Here is a 17,100-nt window from a genome sequence, read left to right on the forward strand (position 1 = left end):
AGGCACTCGCTCGCTCATCAATGGAAAAAAGTTTGCACTTTGATGGCCCACGTTTGAAATAGGTCCAAAAAAAGGGTTGAACTGGCTTTGACAGTTTAAACCAGGCAGGGAGGGCTTAGCAAAGCCATCCGCCACATACATAGGTGACGAAGTTGCATCAACGGGGGTTGGGCCGCTGTGGGTGGGGAGCGAGTAGCTTTTCGTTCAAGTCATACAGCATCGATCGAGCTGACTGACAAAGTTGAAGCAGCGGGGGTTGGGCTGTGTGAAGCACCTGACTGCAATCCACTGATTGCACTCGTAGGACACTAGTATTGTGGAAAGCTTTGCTCTGTCCAGGTTGAAACCAAAGCACTCACTTTTGGCCTTTTTTTAGTTTGCCCAGCCCTGTTAAATAAATGCCTAGTCTTAGGGGATGCTACATTTTCCTTCATATGTCCAATGCTTCAATTTCTTTGAGGCGCTCACTCGCTCTTCAATGGTCAAAAGTTCACGCTTTGATGGCCCATGTTTGAAATAGGTTAAAAAAAAAAGTCTTGAACTGGCTTTTGACAGTTTATACCAGGCAGGGGTGGCTTTGCCAAGGTGACAAAGGCACATACATAGGTGCCGAAGTTGCATCAACGGGGGTTGGGCCAACGTGGGTGGGTGGATGGGGAGCGAGTAGCTTTTCGTTCAAGTCATCCAGCAGCGAACGAGCTGGCAAAGTTGAACCAGTGGGGGTTGGGCAAGAGAAGCACCTGACGCCAATCCACTGATTGCACTTGCAGGACACTAGTATTGCAGAAAGCTTTGCTCTGTCCAGGTTGAAACCAAAGTACTCACTCTGGCCCTTTATTTAGTTTGCCCAGCCCTGTTAAATAAATGCCTAGTCTTATGGGACGTTACGTCTTCTTTCATATATGTCCAATGCTTCAATTTCTTCGAGGCACTCGCTTGCTCATGAATGGAAAAAAGTTTGCACTTTGATGGCCCACGTTTGAAATAGGTCAAAAAGTCTTGAACTGGCTTTGACAGTTTATACCAGGCAGGGAGGGGTGGCTTTGCAAAGCCATCCGCCACATACATAGGTGACGAAGTTGAATCAACGGGGGTTGGGCCGCTGTGGGTGGGTGGGGAGCGAGTAGCTTTTCGTTCAAGTCATACAGCATCGATCGAGCTGACTGACAAACTTGAAGGAGCGGGGGTTGTGCTGTGTGAAGCAGCTGACTCCAATCCACTGATTGCACTCGCAGGACACTAGTATTGCAGAAAGTTTCCTCTTTAGAAGTTGAAACCAAAGCACTCACTTTTGGCCTTTTTTTAGTCTGCCCAGCCCTGTTAAATAAATGCCTAGTCTTATGGGACGTTACATCTTCTTTCATATATGTCCAATGCTTCAATTTCTTCGAGGCACTCGCTCGCTCATCAATGGAAAAAAGTTTGCACTTTGATGGCCCATGTTTGTAATAGGCTTGAAAAAAGTCTTGAACTGGCTTTTGACAGTTTATACCAGGCTTTGCAAAGCCATCCGCCACATACATAGACGACGAAGTTGAATCAACGGGGGTTGGGCCAACGTGGGTGGGTGGGGAGCGAGTAGCTTTTGGTTCAAGTCATACAGCCCCAACCGAGCTGACTGACAAAGTTGAAGCAGCGGGGGTTGGGCTGTGTGAAGCAGCTGACTCCAATCCACTGATTGCACCTGCAGGACACTAGTATTGTGGAAAGCTTTGCTCTTTCGACATTGAAACCAAAACACCCCCGCCCGCACCCACTTTGTAGAATAGTTTATCCACCCCTGTTAAATGAACACCTAGTCTTACGGGATGCTACGTCTTCATACGCATGTTCAAGGCTACAAATTCATCAAGGCGCTCGCTCTTAAAAGGCTCAAAATGGTCAAAAGTCTGCGCTTGGATGGCCCACCGTTTAAATGGGTTCCAAAAAGTCTTGGACTGGCTGCCACAGTTTATGCTAGGGGTGGGCAAAGCGTGATGTCCCAGCGCTCCCGGAAATGGCGCTTTGGTGGGGGCTTTGGTGCAACGCCACCGCCGGACGATCTTTTTGTCGAGGCTTCAGCTCGTGGCTGACGCACGCACGCATGCACGAGATGGACTGAAGGAAAGATGCGCTTCTCCCCGAGGGTCCGACATCTCCAAAAAGAGTCCATTTTCTTTTGTTGTTGTTGTTGTTGTAAAAACGGTGGCGGCAAAGTCACGGGCCAAACGACAGATTGAGTCTTTCCTTCCGGAAGCCCCGCGTCTCATTTTGGCGGTATGACCACGAGCGGCGCGCCTCGCCGCGGTCTCCACATGAGCACCTGGGCGTCGTTGGCGTTGGGTCGGCCCAGGGCGTTGGGAGGGATGGGCTCCTGGTAGTTGAGGATGTGCGGCTGCTCCTGATAAGGCCCGCCCACCAGCGAGGCCCGGGAGCCCAGCGGCATGTCGGGCTCCACGCCGATGTCCACCCGCATTCGCCAGCGCACCGTCTGCAGCACGATTCGTTCCTGGGAGGAGAAGACAACGCAGCCGTTAAAAGTGGCCTTGCCAAACAAATCGATAAATAAAGGTTTCTTTGGACGTCGACCAACGACGCCCTTCTTGAAATTTGCCGCAAAAAAACACTTATTAGGGCCACCGGGGAACATTCGACGGACGTCCGATCGGAGCGGGAAGAGCGGTGTTACGATCACGCTGCATCGCTGCGTCGTCGCAGCGTGATCGGGGGCATCTGTTACGGTCGCGCCGCGTTGTGTGGCGCGACCGTGGATGTAGGTAGACCCAAGTGCAGGAAGCAGGAGAGGACGAGGCATTCAGTGTGATACGGAGTCCTTGAATGAATCAACCATGGCGTGGAAACAAACGTGGGCGCATGCGGCGCGCATACGGACAGAGGCAACAGAATAACGACAGCTAGCGACCGCTAACAACAGTCAGCAATGGTCAACGATAGTGGACGATCCGGCGACGTGTGATGACACGTCGCTACTTAAATACAGGAAACGAAAGCAATCAATGGATTGGCTACAGCCGGTACGCGTCGACGGCAACCCAGGAGGGCCAAAAGGGCCACTCCTGACAAGCGGGGGCGGAGTCGAGTCGATGCGCCCGTGATTTTGATCTTACCTTGGTGACAGAGTTGATGGCCACCAGCCAGGTGATGAAGCTCTGATCCCGGGTGATGTGGGTGAGCATGGGCGTGTTGCTGTTGCTGATGGGGACGGCCCAGGTCACGCTGGGGTAGAAGTTGTCGTTCATGCTGACCGTCAGGCGCGACGGCTTGGAGGTGGGGCCGCTGAGGGTCACCGTCTCGGTGGTGTTGCCGTACCACGGGTAGCTGACGCCGTCCGAGTCGCTGATGGCCTTCACGCGGCCCTCTCGCAGCTCCGGCAGCTCCCAGCTGGACCTGGCCGCGGGAAAGCAAACAAGTTAGAGGGAGCCCGCCCGCCGCTTCGCCAAAAGCACCCGTTTCACAAAGTGGATGTCCGAAAGTACTGCTTTCAAGCGTGGTACTAATGCCGAATGGTTAGCTAAGGAGGGCGGACGACGTTCCCAACGGCGGGCCCGTCCGCTCCGTCCCCTCCGTCCCTCCGTCCCTACGTCCCTACGTCCGTCTACTCGACGCTCGCTCACATGCCGATGTCGCCGTAGGTGTTGTAAAACTCCATCTGCGTGCAGGCCTGAATCCAGCCCACCACCCAAGTTTCATTCCGGGGCACGGGGGGCATGACCACCCCCGCCGAGGCCCGGAAGTAGGGCGTCTTGTAGCGCAGGACGATGGGCGAGTTCTCCTCCACCACGGTGGGGCACTGGTCGATGGAGGCCGACACCTCGTAGACCACGATGTTCTCCCGCCGGAGGCGGGGCTTGCAGGCGATGCTCTGGATGCAGCCCATGGCGCAGCCGGCCAGCAGCGCGAGCCACAGACCAGGGAGCCGTCGGACGACGCCCGGGCGGCGGCGTGCGCATGGGTCCCCGCGTGGAGGGGCGGGTGTTCCGGCCTGGCCCCGACCGGCACTCAGCATTCAGCAAATGGGAGCGGGGAGCCGGGACCTGCTCCTCCTGCTCCTCCTGCTCCTCCTCCTCCTCCCCCCGTGGTGACTGCCGCACTGCCCTTGGCGCTCGTCCCTGCAAAGTGCAATCTGGCTTTTCCTGGCTTGATGCTGAAGCTGATGCTGATGCTGATGCTGATGCTGATGCGGATGCTGATGCTGCGGCCGAAGCTGTGGCCGTGGCCGTAGCTGAGGCCGAGGATTCTCTGGCGAGCTTTCGCCGCCTTTCTTCTTCTTCGGGGAGTCCGCACGTCGGGCCGCCACCACCACCACCGCCGCCGCCGTCGTCGTCGCCGCCGCCGCACGGAGCCGCTCGATGCCGCCGCTGCTCGACACCCGGCTCCGCGCTGCTGTCATGTCAAGCGGCGACCGGGCAGACGGCTCGGAAACAGGCCGGAAGGCTCCGATGTCTTTTGTCAGCCCGCATTCACCCTCCGACACCCCCCCCCCCCTCAAAAAAAGAGAGAGAGAGAGAGAATCAAATCAATGCCGAGACAGACCCCATTTGACGCTCCGCTTCCATTCTTGTCAAGCACTGGTTGGTGAGAGCATCCTTCTTTCCTTTCATTCCTTTTTTCTTCCCTCCGCGTTCTCGCTCGTGTGTTTTTCCCTCCCCTGTTTCGGGGGTGCTGATGCTGGAAAGCTAGGGGAGTGGCGTCGAGCGACCGTTTCCTCGGTCAAAAGCAAAAAAAAAAAAAAAAGCAGTTTCCGCGTCACGGCGATCGGAAAGCGCTGATTGGATCCCTGGCAGCCAATGCGGAAGTAGCCTCCCACTCGAGCTGGCTGGGTCGCTTGACTTGGGCTCGGCTCGCTTCGGTTTGCCGGAAGCCAAGGCCAGCGTGGCCGGTTTATGATCGGCCGTTTGCTGACGAACGTCGCCGCCGCCGCGCACAGGCTCTCCGGTTACCGGCCGTCTGCGTCCGTGTCCGCGTCCGCTTCCGCTATCGCCTCCGCGATGAAGAAACCGCAGGTCGTGTTCGTGCTGGGCGGGCCGGGCGCCGGCAAAGGCACCCAATGCGCCAAAATCGTCGAGGTGAGTTAAGAAGCCACGAGCGATGGCGAAGGGGGGTTCGAAGCCCCGTCTGATGCTTTGACGTGACGTCCCCCCCCCCCCCCCCCCCCCAAATCGCCCTTCTTACCCGTTTAGCGGCCATTTGGAATGGCTGCCGCTCGCTCGTCCTCCAAAATCGCTTTGGCCTTGCCTGGGTTAGGGCTAGCTACTTGGCTAATTGTCATCGGTGGCTCTCACTGACGCTCATTTATGTCAATAAAAAATACTGTACATAAATTTTCAGGCTTAAGCCCGGGCGAGTTAACGCTGTCAATGAACACCGCTTGTTATCTTGAATGCAGGTGAACTCGTCGTCTCATTGAGTGACTTCACCCTTTTATGCACGAATAGAATGACTCTTTTTTGGGGGGGTTCGCCCACTCAAAACGGATTACACGTCTAGCGCCATCAATGGCACCGAACCATGAGCCTCCCAATTGAAATGGATTGGAAATCTGTCTCTGTCAATGTAATGAGAGTGTGCCTTTTTTTTAACACTTTAATTTCATTCATCTCACTTTTATAATGATATATAAAAATATTTTCCCAATACAATAGGGATACTTAAAACGGTACCTTAAGAATAGCCCATATTTTGTCAATGGTTAATGTTTATTTTTTTTGTTAAGGGTTGAACACTCACTCGACTGTCCCTGAAAGAAAAGTCAGTCTTTTAATGCGCCTTTGAAATGGAACGTTGGACAAAATTGTTGCCTTTTGTGGTCAAAAATTCTCAGAGCGTGCCAGTTTGGCATCATGACTTTGGCTAGTGGACTGCATATCCGTAATAGGGTCAGCCTGGGCGTGACCCTTTAAACCCATGCCGTAGATGGCCGTACTATCCCCCAGCCCTACGGCACCGACTTTTTGTCAGTCAGTTAGTTTAAGAGTTTTGCGAAAGGCGACCACATGCGACAATGAAAAGGGCTTGTACGTGGCATTCACTAAACCCATTCGACTGGTTTCAACTGGCACGCTCAAAACAACTTTTTTTTTTTTTATAGTAAATGACAGTACTCTCCAATGTCAAGTCATTTAGTACCGTGGCGTGTGAGCGCTTGTGTGCATTGCTGTGTGTTGGCCTGAAGCCACTGACGTCTGTGCACACAAGCGCCATACATTGTGTCCAAAGAGCATTTGGAGTTTCCCGGATCTTGCAAACAAACAATGAGCCCTTTTTTTGAAATGTGAGGATAGTCGCTTGAACAACGACTGACTACCCGTGGCTTCTGTACCCCCCCCAACCCCCAACCCGTCCCCAGAACTTCAACTACACCCACCTGTCGGCCGGCGATCTCCTGCGGGCGGAACGGGCCAGGGAGGGCTCCCAGTCTGGCCTCCTCATCGCCAACTTCATCAAGGAAGGCAAAATCGTCCCCGTAGAGATCACCATCGACTTGCTGAAAACGGTAAGCGTGGCCCATCCATTCTTCCTTGTTGACTTTGGCTTTTAAAAGAATCCGCCAGGAGGCGGCAGTGCAAACATTTGAAAGCCATTCTCACTTTTGAGTCGGGCAGGAATGGTTCAGTTTTCCTTCCAAGATGGAAGCCCTGGTCTTGGTGTTCAATGTTTGTTTGTTTTCTTCCCACCTACAGGCGATGGAAGAGATCATGAAAAAGGATGAGGAAAAGTACCGTTTCCTGATCGACGGCTTCCCTCGCAACGAGGACAACCTTCAGGGTTGGAACAAAGTCATGGACGGAAACGCCCACGTCAACTTTGTGCTCTTCTTCGACTGCGCCGACCAAGTAGGTGTCGTTCGGGGAAGGGGAGGGGGAGGCGCTTCCCATCTTTTCCTCGGGTGACGCCCGGCTCGTCGTGCCCAGGTGTGCATCGACAGGTGTTTGGAACGGGGCAAGAGCAGCGGCCGCTCCGACGACAACAGGGAAAGTCTGGAGAAACGGTGCGACCGCCCACTCGGACATCTGCGTCGGCTTTTTTGGCTTGACCTTTTGCCCTCCCGCAGAATCCAGACGTACCTGCGGTCCACGCGACCCATCATCGATCTGTACCAGAAGCAAGGCAAGGTGCGCTGCGTGGATGCCTCCAAGTCTGTAGATGAGGTGGGTGGAGTCTTCTCTTCCGTCCCCCGGAGCCATCTAGGGTGGGGCGTCGTTGGGGTCCAAATGGCGCTGCATTATTTCTCCCATGTTCTCGTGCCACCGTCAATCAATCCCACGTTTGTGTGTCGCAGGTGTTTGCCGACGTCCGAGGCATCCTGGACAAAGAGGGCTGATGCTTTTTTTTTACCTTTTCTTTTCATCACCTGCTAAATCAAGATCCTTATTTATATGTACGTTCCTTTTAGGTTCGGCATGCACTGTTTTTTGGGGGGGGGGACGTGGGTCTAGTACAGAATGGGGAAAAGCTCTTTCATGTTTGAAGCATTAGGTTAGCATTAGTATTAGCAATGTCACCATTGGAGATGCCAGCTTTGCTTTTCAGACCAAAACTGCATAAAGTAGCTATGAGGGGGGGAAAAAGGCTTCCGAATGTCGCTATTGGTGTCAAATTGTCCTGCTGCGGGTTTCAATGAATTTAACATGTGGCTAAGGGGGGGGGGGGGTAGTAATTTTGATGGCGATGAGCGTCTGCGAGTCCGTCCAATCCCAGGCCGCCGCAGAAACGGCTCCACTGGCACGTCGCCGTGTCTCTACAAGACCAAAATAAATGCTAAAACATTTGCCCGTTTTGCTTTGGTTTCTTTTTCTGACACTGAAAAACCAGATGATGGTCATTCATTCACCCAAAAGGTTTCAGACAAAATGCAACAAGTCTTTTAGAATGCTCCTGTGATATGCATATTTATTTTATAAATACAAATATATATATATTAGGTATTCTGCAGTTACAAAGAAGTGATTAAATAGAGGCAGTTTTCCTGAGCGTGTTTAGCTTGTCTGCGTTAAGAGCAGCCGGCGTACGGGGTGAACACCTCGCAAATCAACTATAAGGCACTATCTTATGAGAGGCGCTCAAAGTTGCGTTTGTCCCACATCAGCGATGGCAAGGTCCATTTCAATAGTAACATTCTTCTGCCTCCGGGAAACGCTTAATGGAAGCCTTGCAAAATACCATCCACGCCCTCGTCGGAGATGATACAAAGCAAAATTATGGAAAAATACACCAGATGCGTGCGTCACGTACCCATTCGAGTAAGCTGTAACAAGAAGTTGGGCTCGACGGCGAGCAAAACCACACGTTCAAATTCACAGTCGTGGAAAAAAGTCCAACGTGGACAAAATGTGCTGCTCTGGCTTGAGCCCGTACCATTTGTTTTCCCGCTCCCGTCCCGTGTGCGTCTTTGGACAAAATACCTTTCATCGGGGGTCGCCAGACGTCCGATCCTTTATGAGCGGGAAGTTCGGCGGTGCGGGAATCCACGTCGGCGTGGCGCCGGCCACCGCTTTTTGACGGATGGGACGTCTGACGGTGATTGCAACGGGACGCCGTGCGAGTGCTCCATTTTTGGGGGGGCCGTTTCTTCAGTCATTGGGGGGGGGGGGACTCGCCGTGCAGCGTGCTTTTTTCACCTTCCCCCGCCCGACACGTGGGCCAAGGAGAAATCAGGAGACTTGGCGGTGCGGCGCCTTGGTGTTGGTGACGGCGCCGTGCTTCTGTCGGAGGTGAAGCCTCAGCTGACTCTTGTGTCGGAAGCGCAGGTCGCACTTTTCGCACTGAGGAAATCAAAAGACGCCCGCCGTTAGACACAAACAGTGGCTGGCTGGCAAACTGGCTACACGTGGACCAATAGTGGACAGCAAAAAGCCAAAGCCGCTATGCCCTGACACGCAGTAATCACGCTCGGACGCACGAGGGCGCCATTTGACAGGCAGCATTTCTCGACTCGCAAACCAATCCCATTTGGAGAGTCGACGACATTGTTACCTCGACGACGCTATCGACGCTATCTGAAGTCGCATTAGCGCCGGTCGCGCGACGCTATCGGAAGTAGCATTAGCGCCGGTCGTGCGGCGGCAGACTCACGTGATAGGGCTTCTCTCCGGTATGAATGCGCATGTGACTCTTGAGCGTCTGGAGGTGGCGAAAGTGAGTCCCGCAGATTTCGCAAGGGTACGGCTTCTCCCCCGTGTGAATGAGGACGTGGGCGCGAAGGTGGGCCACCTGGGCAAAAGCCGCCACAAGGTCTCAGACCAAACGCTCGCCGGCCAGCGGCGGCCAAAGAGACCACGTCTCACTTGGACAAATCTGGAACCGCAGGTGTCGCACTTGTACGGCTTCTCTCCGGAGTGGATGCGCGCGTGGGTCTTCAGGTTGGCCGGCCGGTTGAACTGAGCGCCGCAGATGTCGCAGCAGTACGGCTTGGCGCCTGCAACCACATGCAACTTCACCATGTGTGCGACTCGGCCCGAACGCCGGCGCGTCCATTGGCCGTGGAGAGCGGGGCTCACCCGTGTGAACCGTCTTGTGGCTGGCCAGGTTGCCCTTGTAGCGGAAGGCGGCCTGGCAACAGTCGCACTTGTACGGCTTCTTCCTGGACGCCTGCTCCTTCTCTGTGGGGGAATCCTCCTCTGGACAGACAGAAAGAAAGAAAAAAAAAAGATGGACGGCGGCCCGGCCTCGGATTAGAGGTGGCCGGCCACCGACGGACAGACGGACGGACGGACGGGACTCGGCTTACCGAGGCTCGACGGAGACAGCTCGGTGTGGGAGGCGTCGGGAAAGAGGCGCGCGGCCTCGTGGCCTCGGGGGCTGTCGCGCCCGCACGATGAGCATTTGCGGTGCCTGCCAGAGGAGCGGCAAACACGGTCGGTCACCCGCCCGCCCGTCAAAGACGCCGCGGGACCTCCCGCTCAGATTGGACGGGACGTTGACCTTACCCGTCGCCGGCGCCAGGGTTCTCGTCCCCGGCCGTTTCTTCCGTTAGTGACTCGCCGCCCGTCGCCGTCCCCTCCTCCTCCTCCTCCACCCCCTCCCCCTCTTCCTCCTCGTCGGCACTTCTGTTCATCACGATCAACTTGTACTTCTTCCAATTGCGCACCTGGCCTCCTTGAGGGCAACGGGCGGGGCGGCCCGGGCTCAGTCCGGCGTTGCCGCTGCTGCTGGACTCGGTGGGCGAGTCGGGCTGGCAGTGGGACCTTAGGGGGCTGGCGGCGGCCGCGCCCTTCCCCGAAGCGCGGGCCGCCGGCCGCCCGACGCCGTCTCCCTCGGCGGCCGGGCCGGGGAGGAAGGCGCCGGGGGCCGGCGAGGGAGGCGGGCCCGCCCGCGGGGAACCCCGGGGCTCGCCGTAGACGCGATAGGAGCCCGAGGTGTTGATGCCGCGAAAAACGCTGCGCTCCGGCGGAGGGGGCCACGTGGCGATCTTTTCCGCCTCGCTGGGGGGGAACGCGGCGCTCCCGTCCTCTTCCACGTGCGCATTCAAAGGCGGCCTGCGGGGGGAGACCAACATGACGATTGCCGTATTTTTGGCCCTTTTTTCTCCCCATCACGGTTTGGGCGGCCCTCCCCAAAAAATACCACTGGCACTCCGGCGCATCGGTATCTATCTATCTATTCTCTTGCTCGTCACGGCCTGTCCCGAGAGGTTACCTGGAACACAGGAACCTGCGGCAGGTGTCGGCCACGTGCTCCATCTGGAGGTAGAGGGCGGCGTTCATGGTGTTGGCCAGCGCACCGTCCGTCAGGTTGAGGCGAGACGTGTACATGAAGTCCAAGAGGTTGGAAAAGCTCTTGGGGTCGACTTTGGGGTCCAGGCTGATGGCGCCCAGGCGGCTGTTCTCGGGGTTCATGAAGACCGAGTAGAAGAAGCCGCTGTCGGAGGGAGAGGGGGCGCAGCGGTTACGGCGCGCTCGGGCCGGCGTCGCGGGGGGCGCCGGGGCCGCCGGGGGCTTACCTGCAGGCCACCAAGACGGCCTTGTGAGCGCAGAACAGCTGGCCGTCCACTCGCACCGTGATGTCGGTCAACAAATTCCTGCTTCGCAGGCGGTTGAAGTTGAGAAGGACGTCGCCGGCGTGGCGCGTGAACTGAACACAGCCGTTTGCCGTCAACGCCATCCTGGGGAAACGCAGCCAGGGAAAGCGGGGGTGGCTCATTTGCCCACGCAAAAAGGCATCTTGCCCGACCATCCCCATGTCGAGTGTTTTGGCAACCTCGCGCTCAAACGGAGGCGCCCTAAACGTCCGGTGTCCCATCGTAACCTATCGAAGGTCTCTCGCCAAACGAAATTGGCCCCAATTCTACTTTTCTATCCTCCAATTGAACGCCAGTCGGTGAAATGGCCGTCTGTCGTTGGCGGCGAGAGGCCTCCAAACGCGTTCCGTTGGGAACGCGCCGGAAAAGAATTGGACGTCTACTCGTGAACAGCAAAGTTTTAATTCCATAGTTTTTTCCAAAAAGCCCCACGATAGCACATCCACTGAAATGGGATGGTTTTTATTACCGTCAACTCTCAGATGATACATTTGCAGACAGATGACTTCCTACGGGAGGTTAACGTGTGGTAGTAAAGACGTCATTGAGATGACACTTGCCACTCGGCAGGCGGCGCTAAAGTAGGGGGGCGGGGCCCCATCTTGACTCGCTGGCTGCCATTGACAGGCACCAACGAACCAGAGTCGGAGCTGTTGTGGCACTCAATCCCCACGCATAACTTTGGCATATTGCCCCGAATGATCATGGGAAGTTGGAAAACAAATCAACAAGCTCTCTACCGCTAAATGAGCTTCAATGTTTTATTTTGTGAATAAACCGCGCGTGGCCGCCACTCACGGCGATTGACGTCCGGTCCGGTCCAATGTACTACTCGGTACCAGGCTGCCAGGCATCTCTGTCCAAATGGATTGGACTGGATTATTCAATGGCAGCCGCAGCAGCTCAATGGCATGCTGTCAACGGCAGTGAACGGGTTAATTACGGGGCATGACTCCAAACGATTCCTTCCATAAGCTGAGTGACTGAGTGAGTCAGCTGTCTAAATAGTTTGATTTTACACAGATTACGCAACTATTTAGTCAGAGCCAACAAAAATAGGAAGCCCACATGTTTTTATTCGAAAGCAGACTAGACATTTTCTGGCTCCCTTCCCTATTCCAAATCAGGAATTTAAGCAAATCCACGCTGGTAAAGAGGAAGAAAAGCGACGTTGCGTTCAAGGCCGTTCGTTTGAGTTTGCTGCGTGCGCAGTCAGTCAGTCACTTTGGGACCGCCACACAAACAACAACTACGTTCAAGTTCAGCCAACGCCATTGCTAGTTTGTCCACAAATGGGTCTTGGGTACAAGCTTCCTAGCCACGTGTCGCTCCGATATAAATAAATAAAGAAATGACTCATAGGGACACTGAACGAGACAGACTGCTTCGAAGACGCCACGTTTACGCGAGAGCGGCCTCGTCAAAAAAGTTTACAATGCCAAAAGAGTCATGCGAATATGGCCAGACAGACAGACAGACAGACAGCGTCTGCCTCACTCTCTCCGCCACGCTAAAGGCCTAAAACAATATCCGTGTCCGCCCTAAAATATAAATACAAAAGACCCTTCCGATTTATATTACGTTGGAAGTGGCAAAGCAAGGCAAATGGGAAGCAGGAAATATAAAAGTAGCTCGTTAGTCGAGCGGAAAGTGCTGCTTCTGTGCGGGGCAACTTTGCTAGGAAGGGCGGAGAGAGCGAGAAGAAAAAAAAAAAGACGACTAACCTTGTAAAAAAAGTTTCCTAGAAAATCCCAGCCTCTCCACTTCTGCGAAACCAGTTCTGAGAAACCGAGCTGTTCAATTCTCGGAATTTCAACATCGGACTGTACCATTTTCTGGGCGGCGGGGTGGAGACAAAACAAAACCTTTGCCTCTCTACAAGACGCTCTTCAAAAAGAACGTCCGAGACAACGGCACGGATTTATGGACTCGTGCGCTCAAAGTAGCTTTTCTTTGTGCCGTCTTTAAGCGTATTTCGCGCTTTTCTCCCCCCGGCGCTGCCCTGACGTTTGTGAGCAGTGGAACGTTCCGACTCGGCGGTCAGCTGACCAAGCTATAAATACTGAGAGGAAAATGACAACATGTTCAACTTGTTCCCGCCCGCCAAGCAGTCAGCTAGCGAGCCTGCTAGCTAGCTAGCTAGTCCCGACATACTACGTATTGTGGACTACATTCGTGATGTTAATGTATATATAATTTGAAAGGTTCCATATTCTCAGCTATACTTGCTTTTTAAAACAACCATAGCCCCAATTTTTTGTCCGGAGGATGTTAAAAAAAACAAAAACCCAATTAAGCCATAAATATGAAAGTAGAATAGTAAAGTATTAACCTGTTTTTAAATCAGATTGCTAGGTTTGTGATCATTGCCCAGATGAATAATGTGTGTGTGGCATTGCTTGCGAGAAAATAGACTTGTGAACTCGGCTGACCTCCACCGTCCCACCCAAAACATGACCCTGGCGCATGGTTGCCTGACAGGGATCAAAGGTCGCGTCAGTAAAAAATGACTCTCAAACTAGTTTGGTCTTCACACAGAGGGGGGAAGGCAAGGCAAGGGAGGGGAGGGGAGGGGACGGTAGGGGAGGGGGCCAGGTATGCATTCCTTCCTTCTCCAACCACCTTGCACTTGAAAGGAGAATCACTCGAGTGGCGACCAATCCTACTCCGTTTCAATCAACCGTTTGCCCAAATGGAAGGAAACAAAGCCCCGTAAACAAGCAAGGGCCTCCATAACGGGGGTCTGGTTTATTTATAGCCTGCCTGCCGCTTTATGAGCAGCTGTTGTCATAAGTACGGAACGCGCACGCGTTGTGAATTCTGATCCGTTTTGACGACGAGCGTCGGGGAGTCCGCTGCCGCTGCCGCTGGCGCTGCCGCTGCTTCCTCACGTGACTGTAGCCGAGAAGGGCTACCTCTCTCAAGTCAAGTTTCAATTCAAACGGGCACGTGGCCAACCATTGACACACATCACCTCCTCATAACCCAATAACCTTTACCCAACTCCAGTGCTCCAGGCTCGAAAAGTGGCGCTTTTGGCCACTCTGCTCTTTGTAGAAAGTCAACACAAAGCGAGCTGAGCGAGCTCGTGTTAAATGTCACTGAAATGGAAAGAGAAACAGGCCAAACGCCAACCTGGAAGAAGAAAAACACATCAGGAGAAGGAGAGGGACTGTGAAATCTCATTCTAGTGCATTCCATTCAATTCAAAGCGCCAAATTGCCAAAGAGATGCCACATGCGCTGTAACCCAACGCAAGCCTGCACGTACACGACTGTAAGCCACATGGCATCCATAGCATTTTGTTGGTTTTTTTCTTTTTTCTTTTCCCCATACTGGCGTGAATGGAAAGTCCCTGCTATTTTGCCTCGACGTCCATCCTGACTGTAAAGGCTGGCAAGAATCAACGTTCCATCCTTGGCCGCACGCCAGGCCTCCCACTTCAGCCACGTGAGTGGCGCGGTGCTTTGAATGCATGGGCCCAAAGTCGCCTCAACGCGTATTATTTTTTTAGTCCACTTGGCTCTTTTGTCTTTGGCTTCTTCGCTGGAGTTCACGGGTGCGCCGGAGCCCATTCCGGCCGACCGGTCGCCGGTCGGTCGCGGGGCGGCGACGGCCAAACGGGCACCCGCGCGTTCACACCTCGGGAGCATTGGGAATGTTTTCGGGATTCGGCGCGGGAAGGCCAGAGCCCGGACTTGAACCGGCGACCTCTGAACTGTCGAGCAAACACGCAGGCGAACCCGGCGGCAGAAAACGACGCCCCTCTTCGCCTCCTTTGGCTCCATTCCATTTCCAATGAATGACTGACATGTACTACGTGGCCAGCGTGGCGTCCAATCTCGGCTTGGACAAAGAGCTCAAAAGACCACGAGGAAGCCTTGATTTTATTCGTTCAGAAAAGAAAGAAAAAATCACCAGATCCTACATTATCCATGGCAAAATCATAGCATTCCAATGGAGGGAGGTGGCCTCCCTCACCCTTCAGGCGGCCTAACCCTAACCCCCGGGACCCCCTCCTCACCCCGTCCCATATCTACATAGGCCATACTTGTATAGTAACTAAATGTGAATATTGTGAGCATGTCCAATATCCATGGATTTCCCAGATGACCCAAAATGGTCCCGTCCCTGGCCTTTTGTCGCTTGCTAACTCACGGGCGTTTAGAAAACTAGGAGCGGGATCCCAAAATAGGATGAGCGAGTGTCGATGGCTGTTTGGTGTGTGTAAACGGGGGTCAGGTTGAGCTGCTTGGCTCGCGTGGAACATTCCTCAGGCGTAGATGTCGATGCCGCCGACACCGCCGATACCGCCGCCGCAGATTGACCCGGAGCAAGGGTTGCAACATAAGCGGCCCCGCGTGAGCTAAATATCGCAGTGTGCTACGAGGGTGCGAGCTGCCTCGTACCTCTGCCAAATATTATGTATCACCCAGCTCCGGGGGGGGGGGGGGCGCCATGGCAACGGGCCTGGGCTCACTCGCCCGCCCGAGAAACGAGCCAAGACGGACGGACCGCCGCTCCTGGTCCGATCCCATTCCTCTGTAGTATGCTCGGAGGAACAAACTGGAGATGTTTTGGGCTCACTGAGGTTTTTTTTGTCTTTGAGGGCCACGTCATAGGACGGCTATTGTCAACTGCCGCCTGGCAAATGCGTGTCCGTGTTGACCGGCGCCACGGAGCCAAAAGGTTTTGCGAGGCCCGTTCCCAATTCGCCGACCTTTGTGGCCAAAAAAAGTGTTTGTCGAGGGCCTCCGACACGTGACCTCTAATAAGTCAGCCAGTTATCAGCAGGGGCACCGTAAGGGGTGGAGCTGGGGGGGTTGGCTTTTCCCCGGGTGATCCATGAACTACGACGTGCCCGGGCATGGCTGCTCCGTTAGCATTTAGGCTTATCCTTTTGGCATGAGTGCAAACCCATTTCCGCGCTTGACCACGTCAATAAAGTCCAATTAAGTATGGCGTACGAGGTGGTGAAATTGGAAAAGTGCCAGAGAAGCAGCTCATTCGGATCAATCATTCTTTCAACAACCAAAAAATGGAAATCTGGGCAAAAACCAATGCTAGAATTCACGGCGAGGGAAAAGCGGACGACGGATCCAAAGTCCTTTCCTCGTCACGGTGCAAACAATCGATCGGCGCCTTTGGCGATTCTCTCTTAGGCCTTGCGAGGTAAAAGCCAGCGCCTGGGACCGACGAGTCCAGAACCCGGAATCCAGAGGAAGCCATCCTCTTCCTCTGGATTCCGGGTTCTGGACACCTCGGCGAGCACGAGCGGCTCCCGCTTGTCACAAGTGGGAAAAGTTCCGGGAACACCACGGCAGAACCTCCACTTCAGAGTCTCGGGTTTCCATCAACCCTACGTCTGCGCTCTCGATAACGCAAGAACCGTTCCGGCCTTGGACGTCACGTTACGGTGCCACGCGTTCTCGTGTTCGTCAGGTGACTTGATCGTGATGGTCGGGCGGCCAAGCGCGCGCGCGGGCGGCCTTTTAGGTGAGGAATTTAGGAACATTACATTTAGGAACCTATATTCCAACGGTGACCTGCGTAGACGTTTAGGCTTGGGTCGGCTGTGTGTGCGGGTGCGGGTGCGGGTGCGCCTGGGAATAATCCGCTCAAAGACCTTGGTTGCTTTTCCCTCCAAGAATGCTACGCGACTTTTGACCTGAAGAATAATCCACTTAGACGGCTTCTTTTTAGCTGCACTACAATTGCTCCCAATCGACCTTCCTTCATTGACAACGGCACCCGCTTATCGTCGTCGGGCTCGCGGGCCGCCGTCGCGATGGGCCAACAAACTGGGCCGGTCTCTGACGCCGAACCTTTAGAAAGGCGAGCCGCCTCGGTCAGTCGCTCCGTGGTGGCTCTGTCTTTCTTGGAGGAGTGGCTGCATCAAATGTTGTGCCCGCGCTTCAACTTGGACAGAGTCGTCTCAATTGGGGCCACGGAAGAGGCTTCATCGTCTGGGGACGTCAATGGCACTGAGGTCATGAAAAGTAGCATAGTCGCGTAGCATTCCCGGCCGCGCCCTGAGAATTGACTCTCGCTCTCTCTAGTTTTAGGGAAAACACTGACCCCTG

At 54.5% G+C, this 17,100-nt stretch overlaps 3 protein-coding genes across 3 annotated transcripts; 1 reads left to right on the top strand and 2 right to left on the bottom strand.

The window, feature by feature from the left end:
* Positions 1-1,659: 1,659 nt before the first annotated feature.
* On the bottom strand, positions 1,660-4,460 carry fam78ba (family with sequence similarity 78 member Ba). Its single transcript, XM_077615244.1, has 3 exons — positions 3,615-4,460; positions 3,108-3,387; positions 1,660-2,488 (listed from the first exon to the last, which is right to left on the bottom strand). Exons 1-3 carry the CDS (start codon positions 4,004-4,006, stop codon positions 2,246-2,248), a joined length of 915 nt encoding a protein of 304 aa, XP_077471370.1. The 5' UTR covers positions 4,007-4,460; the 3' UTR covers positions 1,660-2,245.
* Positions 4,461-4,776: 316 nt separating this feature from the next.
* cmpk (cytidylate kinase) lies at positions 4,777-7,769 on the top strand. The gene is made up of 6 exons (XM_077615245.1): positions 4,777-5,066; positions 6,347-6,493; positions 6,681-6,833; positions 6,912-6,988; positions 7,052-7,148; positions 7,280-7,769. Exons 1-6 carry the CDS (start codon positions 4,884-4,886, stop codon positions 7,319-7,321), a joined length of 699 nt encoding a protein of 232 aa, XP_077471371.1. The 5' UTR covers positions 4,777-4,883; the 3' UTR covers positions 7,322-7,769.
* A 104-nt stretch (positions 7,770-7,873) lies between these two features.
* Positions 7,874-12,903, bottom strand: bcl6ab (BCL6A transcription repressor b). Its single transcript, XM_077615230.1, has 9 exons — positions 12,742-12,903; positions 10,940-11,101; positions 10,636-10,857; positions 9,927-10,475; positions 9,728-9,831; positions 9,498-9,617; positions 9,285-9,415; positions 9,073-9,210; positions 7,874-8,762 (listed from the first exon to the last, which is right to left on the bottom strand). Exons 2-9 carry the CDS (start codon positions 11,098-11,100, stop codon positions 8,652-8,654), a joined length of 1,536 nt encoding a protein of 511 aa, XP_077471356.1. The 5' UTR covers position 11,101; positions 12,742-12,903; the 3' UTR covers positions 7,874-8,651.
* Between the last annotated feature and the right edge of the window lie 4,197 nt (positions 12,904-17,100).

The sequence above is a fragment of the Stigmatopora argus genome, chromosome 12 (genome assembly GCF_051989625.1).
Source record: "Stigmatopora argus isolate UIUO_Sarg chromosome 12, RoL_Sarg_1.0, whole genome shotgun sequence".
Taxonomy (NCBI): domain Eukaryota; kingdom Metazoa; phylum Chordata; class Actinopteri; order Syngnathiformes; family Syngnathidae; genus Stigmatopora; species Stigmatopora argus.